This window comes from Prosopis cineraria, unplaced genomic scaffold (assembly GCF_029017545.1).
Source record: "Prosopis cineraria cultivar Desert tree isolate PC_DT_omini unplaced genomic scaffold, ASM2901754v1 PC14, whole genome shotgun sequence".
Classification (NCBI taxonomy): Eukaryota; Viridiplantae; Streptophyta; class Magnoliopsida; order Fabales; family Fabaceae; genus Prosopis; species Prosopis cineraria.
In genome coordinates, this window is record NW_026555345.1 from 166,462 (window position 1) to 181,240 (window position 14,779).

Here is a 14,779-nt window from a genome sequence, read left to right on the forward strand (position 1 = left end):
ATATTAATGTTTATTAAAGGAAGAATTAAGGAGAAATACCTCATTGGTGAGGTGTGATTTAAACATCATACACTCTCTCTTTTTGGACCTTTTGTTTGAACAAGAGGCAGTCCATTAGGCATTTTCTTTCCTTCTTATTGTGATCATTTGATTCTTGCCACGAGGTCATCATTTCAAGATAATAGTCAACAATATCTCTCACCTTGCTTTAGTTGCTAGAGTTTTATCTTTATTTTGGAGACTAGAGAAGCATCTTTCCCATCTTAGTATGCTAGTTAAATAGCCTCCCAGATCTCTTGTAGGCTTGTGGAACATGAGGAAGCATATGATGGTAGGTATCATTAAACTCGCTATCCAAGATGTAACAAGGGAATTTTGTATCCTCAATTAAAGAAGTGTAGTAGTGTGGCATTTTAGATCAAGGATTCCTTGATAATTTTTATTTACAAAGGCAATAAGCCTATATAAGGTTATAGAGATAATCTATCTAGGAAATAAAATAAAATAAAATATTAACTCTCATGATCCCATATAATCTTATCCCAATATTTAATGAGTAAATCTCTCTAATTTAAATGTATTAAATACATTAAATATTAGTTTGACTATTTTCACACTTCCCATCAAGTTGAATCATAGATACTAATCATGTCCAACTTGCTCATACAACTTTTGAAAGTGGGTTTATGTAACCCCTTAGTCAACACATCTGTAGCTTGAAGGTTTGCTGGTAGAAAGGTTAGACACATGATTCCATCTTTCACCTTCTCTTTGATGAAGTTTCTATCTATCTCCCCATGCTTAGATCTCTCAATGTTGGATGGGATTCAAGGCCATGCTTATGGTAGCCTTACTATCACAATACAATTTTGGTGGTAGATCTAGTTGGACATGGTTTTCTTCTAATACCCTCTTCAACCATAGTTCTTCCATTATGCCTTGAGCAAGTGCTCGTAACTCAAATTTAGCATTGCTTTTGGAGACAACCTTTTGCTTCTGACTCTTCCAAGTAACAATATTTTCCCATATAAACGAGCAATAGCTTGAAGTTGATCTCCTACCTGGGTGTTGTCCACCCCAATCTTCATTTGTTTAAACTTCCATATTTCTTCATTCATCCTTTTGAAACAACAAACCTCTTCCAGGATTACCCTTTGGGTGCTTTAGAATTCAGTATGTCACTTCCATGTGTTTTTCTTTTGGCTCACACATATACAAACTAGCTATATTCACAACAAATGCTATGTCAGGTCTTGTTTGTGAGAGGTAGGCAAGTTTCCCAACTAGTCTCTGGTATCTATCTTTATCAATTGATTTCTCTCCCCTTATCCTCCTCTTGCTCAATAATATCACCTTCTGCCTCAAATGTGCTGTTGGAAGAAACATGAAAGAGCGTTGAATTTGTGGTGTCATAGCGTTGACTAGCCATGAAGCCACTAGAGTTTTTGACCTCCCACTTCACCATTTCCTTCGAGTCTAATGCGTTTGGAGCCTTAGAGTGGCCAACAATAAAACTTGGCTTGCCTTGTCCTTGGATAGCAAGTCTAATCACTTGGACCCATTCGTGATAGTTGCAGCCATTGAATTTTTTTGATTTGAGGAGGATAGAAGTCCCTTTGATAGAACTCAACCCTTGGAGAGTTCTACCATGTGGGTTCAATTGTGAGTCATTCTCTGCGCTAGAACTAGAAACCATGGTTGAAGGGTTTGGTATGCGCGAGGTCGACTTTGTATTTAGGTGTGAGGAATTGTTGCTGTTGTGTGACTTTGGAGTTGAGGATTGGTTGTTGTTATGCGACTTTGTATCTAGGTGTGGGACGTGCAATTGCGATTTTGGAGTGGAGGAAGTATTGTCAACTAGAGATGAAGAAGAGAGGTCATGCAACTACAACTCTGAATTTGAGGTGTTGATAGAGTTTTCCAAGTTAGATTTGACCTGCTCTGATGCCATGTGGCATTTTGGATTAGGGTTTCCTTGATGATTTCTATTCATAAGGGCAATAAGCTTATATATAGGTTATAGAGATAATCTATACGGGGAATAAAATAAAATAAAATAAAATATTAACTCCTATGATCCCATTTAATCATATCCTAATATCTAAGGAGTAATTCTCTCTAATTTAAATATATTAAATACATTAAATATTAATTTGACTATTCTCACAAGTAGTGTCTTATGTTCTTGTAGCTCCTTGAGTTTATTGATGAGATAGCCCATCCTTCCTATACCTTTGATAATGAGTTTGATGGCTTGAGCTCACTCCTTATAGTTCTTCTGATTTAGCTTCTCTGTTGTGAGCTGGAATGAACCAGCAACACCTATGTTTGAGGAAACCACACTGAAGCTAGAGGCTTGAGGTCATAATAGTGTTTGACTACTCGCAAGCATTACTTGGGGGTATCTTGTCAAATGCATCCTCTATCATTGATGAGAAGGATGGAATAAATGAGAATGATATATGAGTTATTTACACTAGCTTTGACACCTTGTACCACAGAAACAAAATGCTAAGTGAGAGGAGAGCTTTTGCTTATTTTATTCATATATTTTGTGTACATAGAAGTCAAATATATAGATTAGTGATAATAAGTTAGGAAAAATATTAGGGCGTCAAATTAGAAAAAATGTCCCCCTATAATGAATTCATAATCCTCCCATAATCCTTAGGGTACTGGTTGATAGAGTACCGAGTAGAATGGGATAATGGGTGATGTGGGGTAGTTATATAAATATTAGGAATAATTATTATTTTCAAGTTATTTTAGATATTATCTTTTTAATAATATTTTTAGATTTTTGTTTTGTTTTGTTGAGTGGTCCTTCAATTTAGGAGTAGTGGGTATTGTAGATTATGTTTGTCATTTTATTTATTTATTTTTCTAGTAGTTATGCCCCATTATCTGAGTTATGGATTAATGGGAGTATTTTTAGGAATTATTAATTATTTTTTTGTCTATAAATACTAAGGCATAACATGTAGAAATCATCTGGAAATATGATTATTATTTTATTATATCAGTGGAGATTCTCCTTTGGCTTTATTAGTTGTATGAGTTTAAGATTCTTGCTCATCTTCTATTAAAGATTTTCCTTTATCTTTATGAATTGATGATGTTAGATTCTAATTTCATATTTTAATAAAGATTTATTTTTCTTATTTCTCCCTACCTATTTTGGATTCTATCATTTATTCAACAAAACAAAACAAAAATCTAAAAATATTATTAAAAAGATAATATCTAAAATAACTTGAAAATAATAATTATTCCTAATATTTCTATAACTACCGCACATCGCCCATTATCCCATGCTACTCGGTACTCTATCAATATTCCCTCCTTGGGAATCTGCCTTGTCCTCAAGGCGAGGCAATATCTTTCTTGTGTAGTCTCAGTATTTACCAAGTGCAAAATCTTAAAGAGGGTCCCTTGAAGCTTCATTGTTGCTGTAGCAGTCCTCCTCAAAACTACAACGATGGAATTTTCAGCATTTTCTAGCTCTGTTTCAGCTTCAACATTCTCTTCTAGAGGAGAGATGAGTTCCATGCCATCTTTAATAATTTTAGAGAGAGAAAAGGATGACTTGCCGCATTTTCCAGATTTAAAGGTACCTCCAGAAGGAAAGCAAAGACCTTTATCATGGCAACAAACAAAAACTGGGTTTTGAAATAAATGCTCAAAGCTTTGAAGGCCACTGCTGTCATGTGTGGCTGCTGAAGACCTAGTTAAAGGAGCTCTATTTTGGTTGGACTGGGTCTGTGAATTAGGCCTGCAAATGTGTTGTGCCATCCCTTCAACTTCTAAAACTAAATTCATGGCTTTATAAATTGACTTGTGTTTCTTGACTCCAAATTTATGGATTTTGACCTCTTTTTTAACTCCTAAATAAATTTGGCTCTAGCTTTGATTCCTTTGCTAGTTGGCACAATTGGTGGTGCCCTAATTGTAGAATTAAAGACATCAAGATGAGCTATGATGTAAAGGGGTTGGTGTGTACGATAAGGCAAGGAAAAATGATTAGATAGGGGATTGCATACTGAGATGGGCAGTGGGGATGAAGGTTTAGGAGGGGTGTATACGTGGTAGGAATCCATTAAGGATCGAACGGCTTTGAGACCAAATGATAGGATCCAAAATAGGTAGGGAGAAATAAGGAAGATAAATCTTTATTAAAATATGAAATCAGAATCTAACATCATAAATTAGTAATGATAAAGGAAAATCTTTAATAGAAGATGAGCAAGAATCTTAAACTCATACAACTAATAAAGCTAAAGGAGAATCTCCACTGATATAATAAAATAATGATTATATTTCCAAATGATTTTTACATGTCGTGCCTTAGTATTTATTGATAGAAAAATAATTAATAATTCCTAAAAATACTCTCATTAATCCGTAACTCAGATAATGGGGCATAACTACTAGAAAAATAAATAAATAAATAAAATGACTAACATAATCTACAATACCCACTACTCCTAAATCTAAGGACTACTCAACAAAACAGAAAAACAATCTAAAAAATATTATTAAAAAGATAATATCTAAAATAACTTGAAAAGATCATAATCTTCCCAACTTGATTCTTCCTCTGGTCTGGTCCCCTATTTGATTAATAGCTCCAACTGAGGACCCTTCCAGTGATGAGATATAACAGTTTCAGGTTCTAGAACAAGTTCAAAATCAGCTGACAATGGTAAATCTGCTGGAAGATCAAGAAGGGGCTTTCTGTGAGCTGGTCACAATAATGAAACATGAAAAACTGGATGAATTTTAGTTGTTAATGGTAGCTGCAATTCATAGGCCACTGCTCCAATTTTGCGTATGATAGTATAAGGTCTGAAGAAATGAGGTGAGAGCTTGTCATACTTTTTATGGGACAATGAATGCTGCCTGAAAGGCTGTATCCTCAAGAAAACCGCATCTCCCACCTCAAAAGAAAGCTCACGTCTATGATGATTTGCATAAGTCTTCATTCTATGTTGAGCTTTGTTCAAGTTATCCTTGAGGAGTTGCAACATGTGATCTCTAGTTTGTAGTTGGTCAGCAAGCTCAGCAATGTGAGTTTCACCCTTATTGAAAGGATGAAGTGGAGGTGGGTCCCTACCACATACCACTTTTTGTGATTTTTACCCCTAATATCTTTGAGTAATTAAAATAAGTATCATATTATTTCCCAAAGTTTTCTTGTGAAAGTAAATGTGATGATAAAGTACCTATAAACGAGCTTGAGGGGAAGCATTAGATATTGTGATATTGTAGTTATTGTAATAATTGCAATGCCAGGAAATAGACATAGAATTTGGGATTATTTATCCCTCAGGTTTTGTAATTTATAAGACTAGTTATGTTATGTGGTAGTGAATGTTAGGCTTTAAAGGACAGTAGGAGCATGTAGTTGATGTAGTAGAAATGAGAATATTGAGATGGATGTGCAGGTATGCACAAAAAAGATGAAATCCAAAATGAGCATGCATGATAAAAAGTGGGTGTGGCATCTATCAAGGAGAGAATGGTAGAAAGTCGTTTGAGATAGACATGCATAGAGAAGGCCATGGGACCATTGGTTAGGAGAGTAAAATAGATAATTATGAGCCTTGTAAAGAGGGGTAGAGAAAAACCAAAGAGAACACTTATGGAAGTTGTTAAGCAAGACTTTTTAATTAACAATATTCCTAAAAGCTTGGTTAATGATAGAGCATAATAGTGTTGTGCAATCGATGTAGTCGACTCTACTTAGTGGGATCGGGCTTGTCGTCATCGTCGTCTTATAATCTACCTCAAAGCATTTATTTCTCTTTTCAAGGTAGCTTCTCTCTTTTTGTATGAATACCTTGTGTAAACTTACCATTTGAATCATCAGAAAAGAGATTCTTTTGACCCTTGTTGTTAGGATTTAATGTATAGACATGGCATCAATTCCTTGAATTATATCATTGCCTTTGCAGGTGATGGTCTTAGTTGTGTTTTGATTTGACACCTCTCAACATCATTTTAATAGCAGATCTTTCTTTTTTCTTTTGGTTTTAGTTGCATCCTTTTTTAAATGTTTTTTTTTTTGGTTAATGCCAGAATGGTTTGAATTTATTGGTCAAAAAGTACCTCCTGGAGGTCCTGGTTCACCTTATTCTATAACTTTCAAGACAGCTGTTCCTGACTCATCTCCAATGGAACCTATGAATGCATCTGTCTATTCATGTACTGACACTTCACTGGGCTGCTCTTGTGGTGATTGCCCTTCGTCTCCTGTGTGCTCTGGTCCTGAACCTGTTCCCCCTAAAAAAGAGCCCTGCACTGTCAGATTTGGATCCTTAAAGGTTTAAACAGTAAACATTAATGGTCTAATGATTTAGTGGAACGCATGATTAGTTGACTTATTGACTGTGCTGTTTTCCATTAGATGCCTGTTGTGAATTTAGTTTCTGTTCAATGGTATCTGCAGGTCCGATGCTTGGAATTTTCATTGGTAATATTTTATGTTGCATTGGTTACTGTGTTGTTTGGATGGGTCTGGTTTCAAGGGACAAGAGAAAGAGGGAGACTTGGCTCCGATGCAGAACCATTGTTGAGTGATATGGGTGCTAATGAACGCAATATCAATAATCTTCAAAAGGATGGAAACAATCTTATAGCGGTATGTTCTGTTTTATTAATGCAAAATTGTTTTGATGTCAATCTGTGTTTGAGATCCTGAAGAAAGATTTCAATTTGCTTAGACTTAGCTTTCAATTGCTGGTTCTAGAGTCTTGGAATTATGACTTTCTCATGCGTTCCTTTTTTAGCTTTACTTTCAAAATTATGGGATTTCTACTTTTTGACATCATGAGCGTCTCTAGATCTGGTTTGTGGAACCTGTTATATATATAATTATTAATTATTAATTATTATTGTATGAATTAATTATTAAGAAAATGAAAACACTTTCTTTAAGTGGATAGACACTCAAGTGTCTTGGTTTTGCCTAGTATGTGGTAAGCCGGACTGTGGAGCATGAGTATGGGGAACACTGATGTATAAAATTTGTGATACAGGGTGTATGTTTATCAGTATGCTTATTTTTTGATCAATAATTTTTATGCTAACCTAAAGATGTAAAGAATCCCCGGTCCTGGCCTTGGTTTGCTAGTTATTTTGATCAATAAAAAGGTGCTACGCAAAATGTAATTGGCAAGGCAGAAAAATACTCTAGGAATCTTTGTAGTTATTGAATTATTGTAAATAATAAGACAATTATCCGGGCAGATATTAGGCTATTAGGGCATATTACTTGGCCCATTGTCTTGGGGATTAGATATACAAATCACCCTTGTACAGTTTATTGGCACAAATAAATCAAATACTGTGGGAAACCCTGATGTTTGAGGATTAATTGCTCCAGGGTCAGCTATATATTTTGGAAAATTACTACTAGAGTTTATGGGGGAAAATATTCTGCAATTAGAAGCGACAGATTTCTTGCTTGATTTCTGCTTTCTTGTTGCTATTCTTTCTTGTATATGTGTACCAGTTTCAGTGTATTCTCAATACATGAAATAAAAGAGGTTCTTCATTTCAGAATCATTCTCTTCTTACCTATATTTCTGCAAATACCTCCCTTAGTTGCTAAATCCCACAAATAAAAATAAGGAGATAAAATTAAACGACAAGGGGAAGTGACAAACTGTATTTTCTGCCTTGACTTGTACATTTTCAAATCTTGTGTTGCTATTTTTTCATTTTCTTATTGGCACACATTTCCTGAACTTCAACTTTGCAGATTGGACTTCCAAATGTTGTTATTATTATTATTTTGGATACATTTATTTGTGATCCGGTACTACTAAGTTGGATTTAAGTATTGTTGGGCCTAATTGGAGGCAACTCTCCCAGCTAAGTTTTTCCATCTACAAGGTTCAAACCATGAACTTGCGTAGGGGAATCGAGTTCTTTCCACTCAAGCCAACCATTGTTGATGATTTCTTGTTACTTATATTGTGAAAAACATGTGTTCAAAATTTGCTAAGTTGGTTAGGGGTTAGACTAGACCTTTTTCTTTTAGTTGGGACGTAGACCTAACATTAATTTGAATATGTTAGAGACTTGTGAAGTTTTCTCACTGAACTCAGGACAATATAATCTGAAATCAAACCATATGATGAAAGTGGAGTTTTACCATTTCACTTAATAGATATTATTTATACTGACTTTGAGGATCCAACCCAATAACCCTATTACACCCAGAAAAGAACAGAAATACGGCAACGACTACGAAATGAAGCAGATGAAATACAGGACACTAAACAACTCAGATACTACAAAAGAACTACACAAACACACATGCCACAATACATAGGTGAATCATCAAGAAGATAACAGGTTTGCCAACTTTTGAGGGGTTGGCTCTCTCCTTTAAGGCCTGGCCAAATTTTTTCTTCTCTCCCTTCCTTCTTATTTTTTTCCCCTTATAATGCTCTAAATAACACAGAAATACAGCAACAAGGTACAAAATGATGCAAATGCAATTGGTATACCCTTGCTGCAGGATATTGAACAACACAAATACTACAAATGACTTGACAACTGAAGAAATGGAATGCAGTTTCATAACACCAGCACATAAGAAGAACAAAAGAACTTAAGTATTTACTACACAAACACACATGCCACAATAAAGATAAATTGTCATGGAGACAACATATTTGCCAACTTTCAAGAGATTGGCTCTCTCCAAGGTCTGGCCAATTTTTTCCCCCATTTTTCAGATTCATAGCCTAAGTTCCCCCCTCTATATAATCTGTCAACAACTTTTACTGTCTTTTCTGGTCCATAACCTTTGTGCTTTCTTTTGAACCAGTAGTCCATCTTTTCTGCCCTTTTGCCACTCCCTTATGTCTCCTTTCTGCTTTGGTGGCAGCAATGGGTTGCGACCCATTGGAATAACATTAAATATACATGTTGGTTTATTACAGAACTTCTTTTATTTCCATATTGTAATGTTGTATGTATATTTTTTTTTGTCTTGACTTCTTATTGTTTAACAGGCAGGTCTTCATGCAAGTGATGAAAAACAACTCTCCCTTGTTCAAGGATATATGTCCAGGTTTTATAGGTGAGAAATTTTAGTACTTGCTAGTTTTTGTTTTTCCCCTCACCTTTTTTTGGTTCTTTCCTATATTTTTTCTCTGCCGAGTAAAATTTTGCTTTTGGATCCAGGAGTTATGGAAGATGGACTGCGAGAAATCCCACTGTTGTTCTTTGTTCTTCATTAGCAATTGTTCTTTTGCTTTGTCTGGGTCTGCTTCGTTTTAAGGTTGAAACCCAGCCTGAGAAGGTATCTCAATTAGCAAGTCAGATTTATTTTTGTGATTTAATGTAAAGATTTTTTTTTTGTGGTGCTTACTTTTCTTTAATGGGCTGTTTTGTTGTTATATCGTCTTCTAAAATTCCTTTTAGACATGTTTGGTTAGGTTGTGAAAATAAATGCTCAATTTGTTGTAAACTTCTTATTGTATGATACGCAGTGATATCTCTTGTTTCTCTTATTTATATTCTCATTAGGGTGACCAAGGTAGTTACAGTTATCAGGTATTTTTATCTGTTGATGACTGTCTTTTCATGACTATTTATTAATGTTAGATATTTCGTAATTATTATAATTAATGTAATTATTGTGTTTCGTACTAAGTTCAATAGGAACAGGCTTAGAATTAAGGGATTAGCAATCCCTTAACCCTAGCAAATTTTCTCAGCGTCAATTTTCTTTCCGTGGTTACTGGTCCTTGTGGTCTGGCCTAAATCTTTGGTCTTGACCTAGAGGTTCCCAGTTCAATTACTGGTAACCAAAAGGGTTATAAGACGAGAACTGATAGGAGTTTGTCATGTGATAGGATCCTCCCAAATCAATAGTCTAAGGGGTTTTAGTGCTAGTGGTTTTTTAGGCTTGTAGGAAATTACATTTTTTGAACTAAAGAACTAGGGGGAATCATTTTGGGAAACTTGCTCGATGCTTGTAATGTGGATAGAATTTCCAATATCTTCCTCATCTGATCATGGTTTCATGTGCTAGCTGGGTCACTCTGGCTTTCCAAACAGTAATGATGAGGTGGCATCATTTGACCAGGATACTCTTGGGTTGAGTTTGATAGAACATTTGTCATAAGAGGCAAACCCTAAGCATCTACAGTTTTCAAGTTCAAAGGATTGACATATGAGGCCAAATTTGATGCCAAAGCCAGGTTCAGGCTGATAAGTACCCAAACAAATTCTGTTAAGAAATAAATAAGCATGAATCTCACTCATAATATCTCTCAACAGCCAACAATAGGAGAATCTCCAATTGAAAGAAAATAATTTTGATTACTCAATAATATCCTTCTTTGAAGGTAGCTAGGATATATATATATATGTGTGTGTGTGAATCACAACTGAATAAATCAGGATATGCCTAGAAAATCTCCAACAGTAAACAAATAACAACTTGCATGTTAGAATCCATAACACCCTAAGGGTCCTTATTTCTCTCAACGTGCTGCTAAATAAATGATGAAAAATAATAAGTAGGAAACTAATTCTTTTTCTGACGTGGCTTGCTGGAATAAGTCAGCTGTGGTCCCTTAACATTGGCTGAGCGCGTTTTTGGTCTTCCATTGCCTTGGAGCAGCAATGTCTGTAGTCTATGGTGGTTGGGAGTCTTTGGTCAGAAGCCACATTTTCCTTGAAGTCCATTTGCAGTAAATCTCTTTGCCTAGACCAACTCTGTATAGTTCATCCCATCCAGCTTCTGTGTCTCCATTTGAAAGGATCTATCTATACTAGGATATGCAATGGAGGACTCATCAGTGCTAGAAGCTGTAATTGAAGGGATTACACTTGCAACATGGTTTGACTCCTTTCTTGCTAGTGACTGGTTGTCAAGCTACTGCTTGTTAAAAATTGTAATACTACATTGGCTTTGATACCTTGTAGTTCGTGCTAAGAAAAACAGTGTAGAGAAGTAATGGCAATAGCAAAAATAAACTGTTTTTTTCTCTTATTAGAGTGCCATACAAGAATGATATAATATACACATTATCAGGGCTGATGACTGGACAGAGAATTAGAAAAATTTAATATCCTATGATCAGTTTCTAATCCCTAAAATTATGGTGGTCAAATCATAGATACCATGCCCCTAATAATACCTGAATAATTATTTGACTGTTTACGATAAATGCACGATTTCAACATGACTGCTCTTAATAGTTGAAGTTTTTGAGCTACTCGACCCTTGACAATTTCTTAGAGGCTCTGTGAATAAGTGCCATCTCTATTCTTCTATCTAATCTGCTTTTATCACGGACTCACTCACATTCTTTGCTGCAATGATTCATCTTTTATTACCCTGAAAGCTAGGAATGTTGTTGTACAATTGTTATTATTATCACTTGAAATTTTTATAGATATGATCTCCTTTTCTTTACTATTGGTTTTGTTGATTGTTTTTAATCCTCTTTAAACTTCATCTTCGTTTGATTGCAGTTATGGGTTGGTCCTGCGAGCAAGGCAGCAGAAGAGAAACAGTTTTTTGACAGTCACCTTGCCCCGTTCTATAGAATTGAGCAGGTTTTCACATCACATATAATTTTGTTTACTTTGTTAGGATACTATGTTGCTGGCCCTACTTAGTGAGATAAGATTGCTTTTTATTATTATTAGGATACTGTGGAATGTTTGCATGTCGTGTTGTTGCTGATGTTTGGTCATCTACTTGAGAAAGGGTATAAAAATTTGTCAAAACCTTTTTCTGTACAAAATGAAAACTCTATATGTGGCAAGCTTTTCTTAATATTTATATTGCTATTGAATGTTTATGTTCGACCCTTAAGGTAGTATGGAATGTTCAAGTTCTATTTTGAGAAGTATGGATTACTTCAGAAAACAAAAAAGTGTTTATTATTTCAGGATCCGAGAAAACTTAGAGAAGGGACTCTCCGTGCTTGGGAGAACCAAAAAAAAAAAAAAAAGAAGTCAAATTCTAAGATCATGTTTAAAAAGTGTGTTCAATGCACTATTCTTTCTTTGACTTTTTGATCCATTTTTCATTTTATTGGCTGATGTTGTGTATTAATTTATGGTATTGTTGAATGCATTCTGCTTCTATATTTGCTGCTTTTAGGATAGGATATATTTAAATTTTTAGCCTATCTCTTGGTATTGTAGCATTAAAACCCTAGTTGCTTGCTCCCCTTTGTGATGGAATCGCCTCATCAGCACCTCATCAATGATGGGAGTGCATCTTCTTAAAGCCATAATAGTTTCTTTCCTATTTTTGAGTCAAATATCTTTATTAGGTCAGTTTTGTGTCATAAATGGTGCTATATTTCCTCTACTATTTCTTTGTGTGGAGATGAGAGAATCACAGGAAGTAATCCGTATTGGTTGTTCTAAGAGTGGGTACAGACAACAGTCCTACCATGTTTTAATGATATAACTAACATAACAGAGTATGCTAGCATAACTGACACAACTACATAATGGCTTATTTCCTTCAGCTGGGCAACCGCCCCCGGGGCAGACTTGAGTATCAGAATAAGGAGGACATTCTCTCGAAAGATTTTGGTTTTTCTCACAAGTTTGGTCATGTTTGTTTTTATTTTGGCAGCTGATGATTATTGTTTTGTAATTAAACTTCAGTGGGTTTGTTATTTTTCGCTGTTCCTTTTCATTTTCTGAACCACATGGTTATGCCATTTTTTGTTTTTTTGGGTTTTGTAAATTTTCTGTTGGTTCCAGAAAGTTTGTTCGATCTGTGCAATCATGTTTGGTTTAAATGTCACTTCAAACCATTATTCCCTTATTTTCTGTTGAGTTAATTTAATTTCCTTTATTTTGATGTTATACATTATATTTGAAATCACATTTGGAGTACTTTTTTTTTGGCTTATATTACAGTTAGTGATTGCAACAATCCCTGTGTCTAAGAATGGTAAGCCACCAAGTATCATAACCGAGGAAAACATTGAATTACTTTTTGAGATACAGGAAAAGGTATTTTCATCTTTCATTCCTTTTTTACTTGCTAATTGACATGAACTGAGTGAATCTTTTTTATACTTTGCCAAACCTTCATATTACATAGTATTTGTTGATTATTTTTTTAGGTAACATATTTGTTGATTAATTATTCTGGCAGGTCGATGAAATTCGTGTTAATTATTCTGGTTCATTGATATCTCTTGGTGACATTTGCTTGAAGCCTTTAGGCCAGGACTGTGCGACCCAAAGCATTCTGCAGGTCTGACATCCATATTCGGAAATGATTGTCCTGTGGTTTTGAATTTTGTGTTGCATGTATTTGTATGGCTTCTATTGTGTTTGTCAAGTACAATCAGTAGGATTTTCTTGTTTGACACCTTTTCATGGCACTATTGTGCTTGTGCATAATTCTGATGTCTTCTTTTGTTGTCCTGTCTTTCCTCTTTTATTTGATTCTGATAGTATTTTCAAATGGACCCTGAGAATTATGATAACTATGGAGGTGTTGAGCATGCTGAGTATTGTTTTCAGGTAAACCTCACTAACTTGATTCACTTAGTTTGATTATAAATCTTACTATTTTCTGAGCATTTTTATTTTATGTATTTGTTCAAATTTCTGATTAATTTAAAGAAATGGTGAATGGGAAGGCTTGCTTGTAGTCCACGCATACAACTCCTAAGGACAATAGTATTGTGAGGGCATGATTTGAAGATATGAAAGAAGTAATAATTGCTTGTATTGCTGAAACAAATGGGTACATGTGGAATTTTGAGAGAGAAAAAGTATATTTCTCATTCATATGTTTTCTAATGTACAAACTGAAGCTATATATACACATCAAGTAGGGTAAAACCTAATAAATGCTAATAAAGCCTAATAATGACAATGAATGCTAATTATTCACAATAATGACACAATATTCCCACACTCCCCCTCAAGTTGGATCATAGATATTAATCATGTCCAACTTGCTTATACAACTCTCAAAGGCAGGCATAGGTAGTCGTTTGGTGAGCACATCAGTAGCTTGTAACGTGGTAGGTAGGTATGTCAAACATACAATGCTTTCCTCTACTTTCTCTCTGATAAAATACCTATCCACTTCAACATGCTTAGATCTCTTGTGTTGTATAGGATTCAATGCCATGCTTATGGCAGCCTTGTTGTCACAATACAACTTCGTTGGTGGATCAATTCTTACCTGTATTTCTTCCATGACTCTTCTTATCCATAGTTCTTCTGTGATTCCTTGAGCTAATGCTCTCCATTCTGATTCAGCACTGCTTCTGGATACAATTTTTTGTTTTTGACTTTTCCAAGTCGCTAGGTTTCCCTACACAAACAAGCAATATGCAAAGGTGGATCTCTTGTCTTTATAGGTCCCCCCCAAGTCTGCATCTGTATATATCTCAATCGTCCTCTGATCATGCTTCTTGAATAGCAATCCCTTACCAAGTATACCTTTAAGGTATCTGAGAATCTTGTATACAGCTTCCAAGTGTTTCTTCCTTGGATCACACATGTATTGACTTGCTACACTGACAGCACATGCAATATCTGGCCTTGTATAGGATAGATAAATCAACTTTCCAACTAATCTTTGATATCTGTCTTTATCAACCGTTTCTTCTTTTTCATTATCTTCTTCTTTTTCAACCTCATTATCAAAGTTGTCATCTCCTTCTAACTCCTCCTTATTGTTTTTCTCAGGCTTCTTCTTTCTTAAGACCATAATAGGAGTTTTGTTAGGTTTACAAACTAACATGCTAGTTTCCTT

The 14,779-nt window shown here is 35.1% G+C and overlaps 1 protein-coding gene across 3 annotated transcripts in view; it reads left to right on the top strand.

The window, feature by feature from the left end:
* The window catches only part of LOC129293484 (uncharacterized), a 92,712-nt gene that overhangs the window by 6,613 nt on the left and 71,320 nt on the right, over positions 1-14,779 (top strand). For all 3 annotated transcript variants that reach the window (XR_008589167.1, XM_054931482.1, XM_054931483.1), the window contains exons 8-15: positions 6,079-6,323; positions 6,449-6,640; positions 9,027-9,094; positions 9,199-9,316; positions 11,503-11,586; positions 12,916-13,011; positions 13,157-13,258; positions 13,462-13,530. Coding sequence is in view for 2 of the 3 variants with exons in the window: in XM_054931482.1 (XP_054787457.1) it covers positions 6,079-6,323; positions 6,449-6,640; positions 9,027-9,094; positions 9,199-9,316; positions 11,503-11,586; positions 12,916-13,011; positions 13,157-13,258; positions 13,462-13,530 (974 nt within the window). In the remaining variant the exon portion in view is untranslated. The remainder of the gene's footprint in view (positions 1-6,078; positions 6,324-6,448; positions 6,641-9,026; positions 9,095-9,198; positions 9,317-11,502; positions 11,587-12,915; positions 13,012-13,156; positions 13,259-13,461; positions 13,531-14,779) is intronic.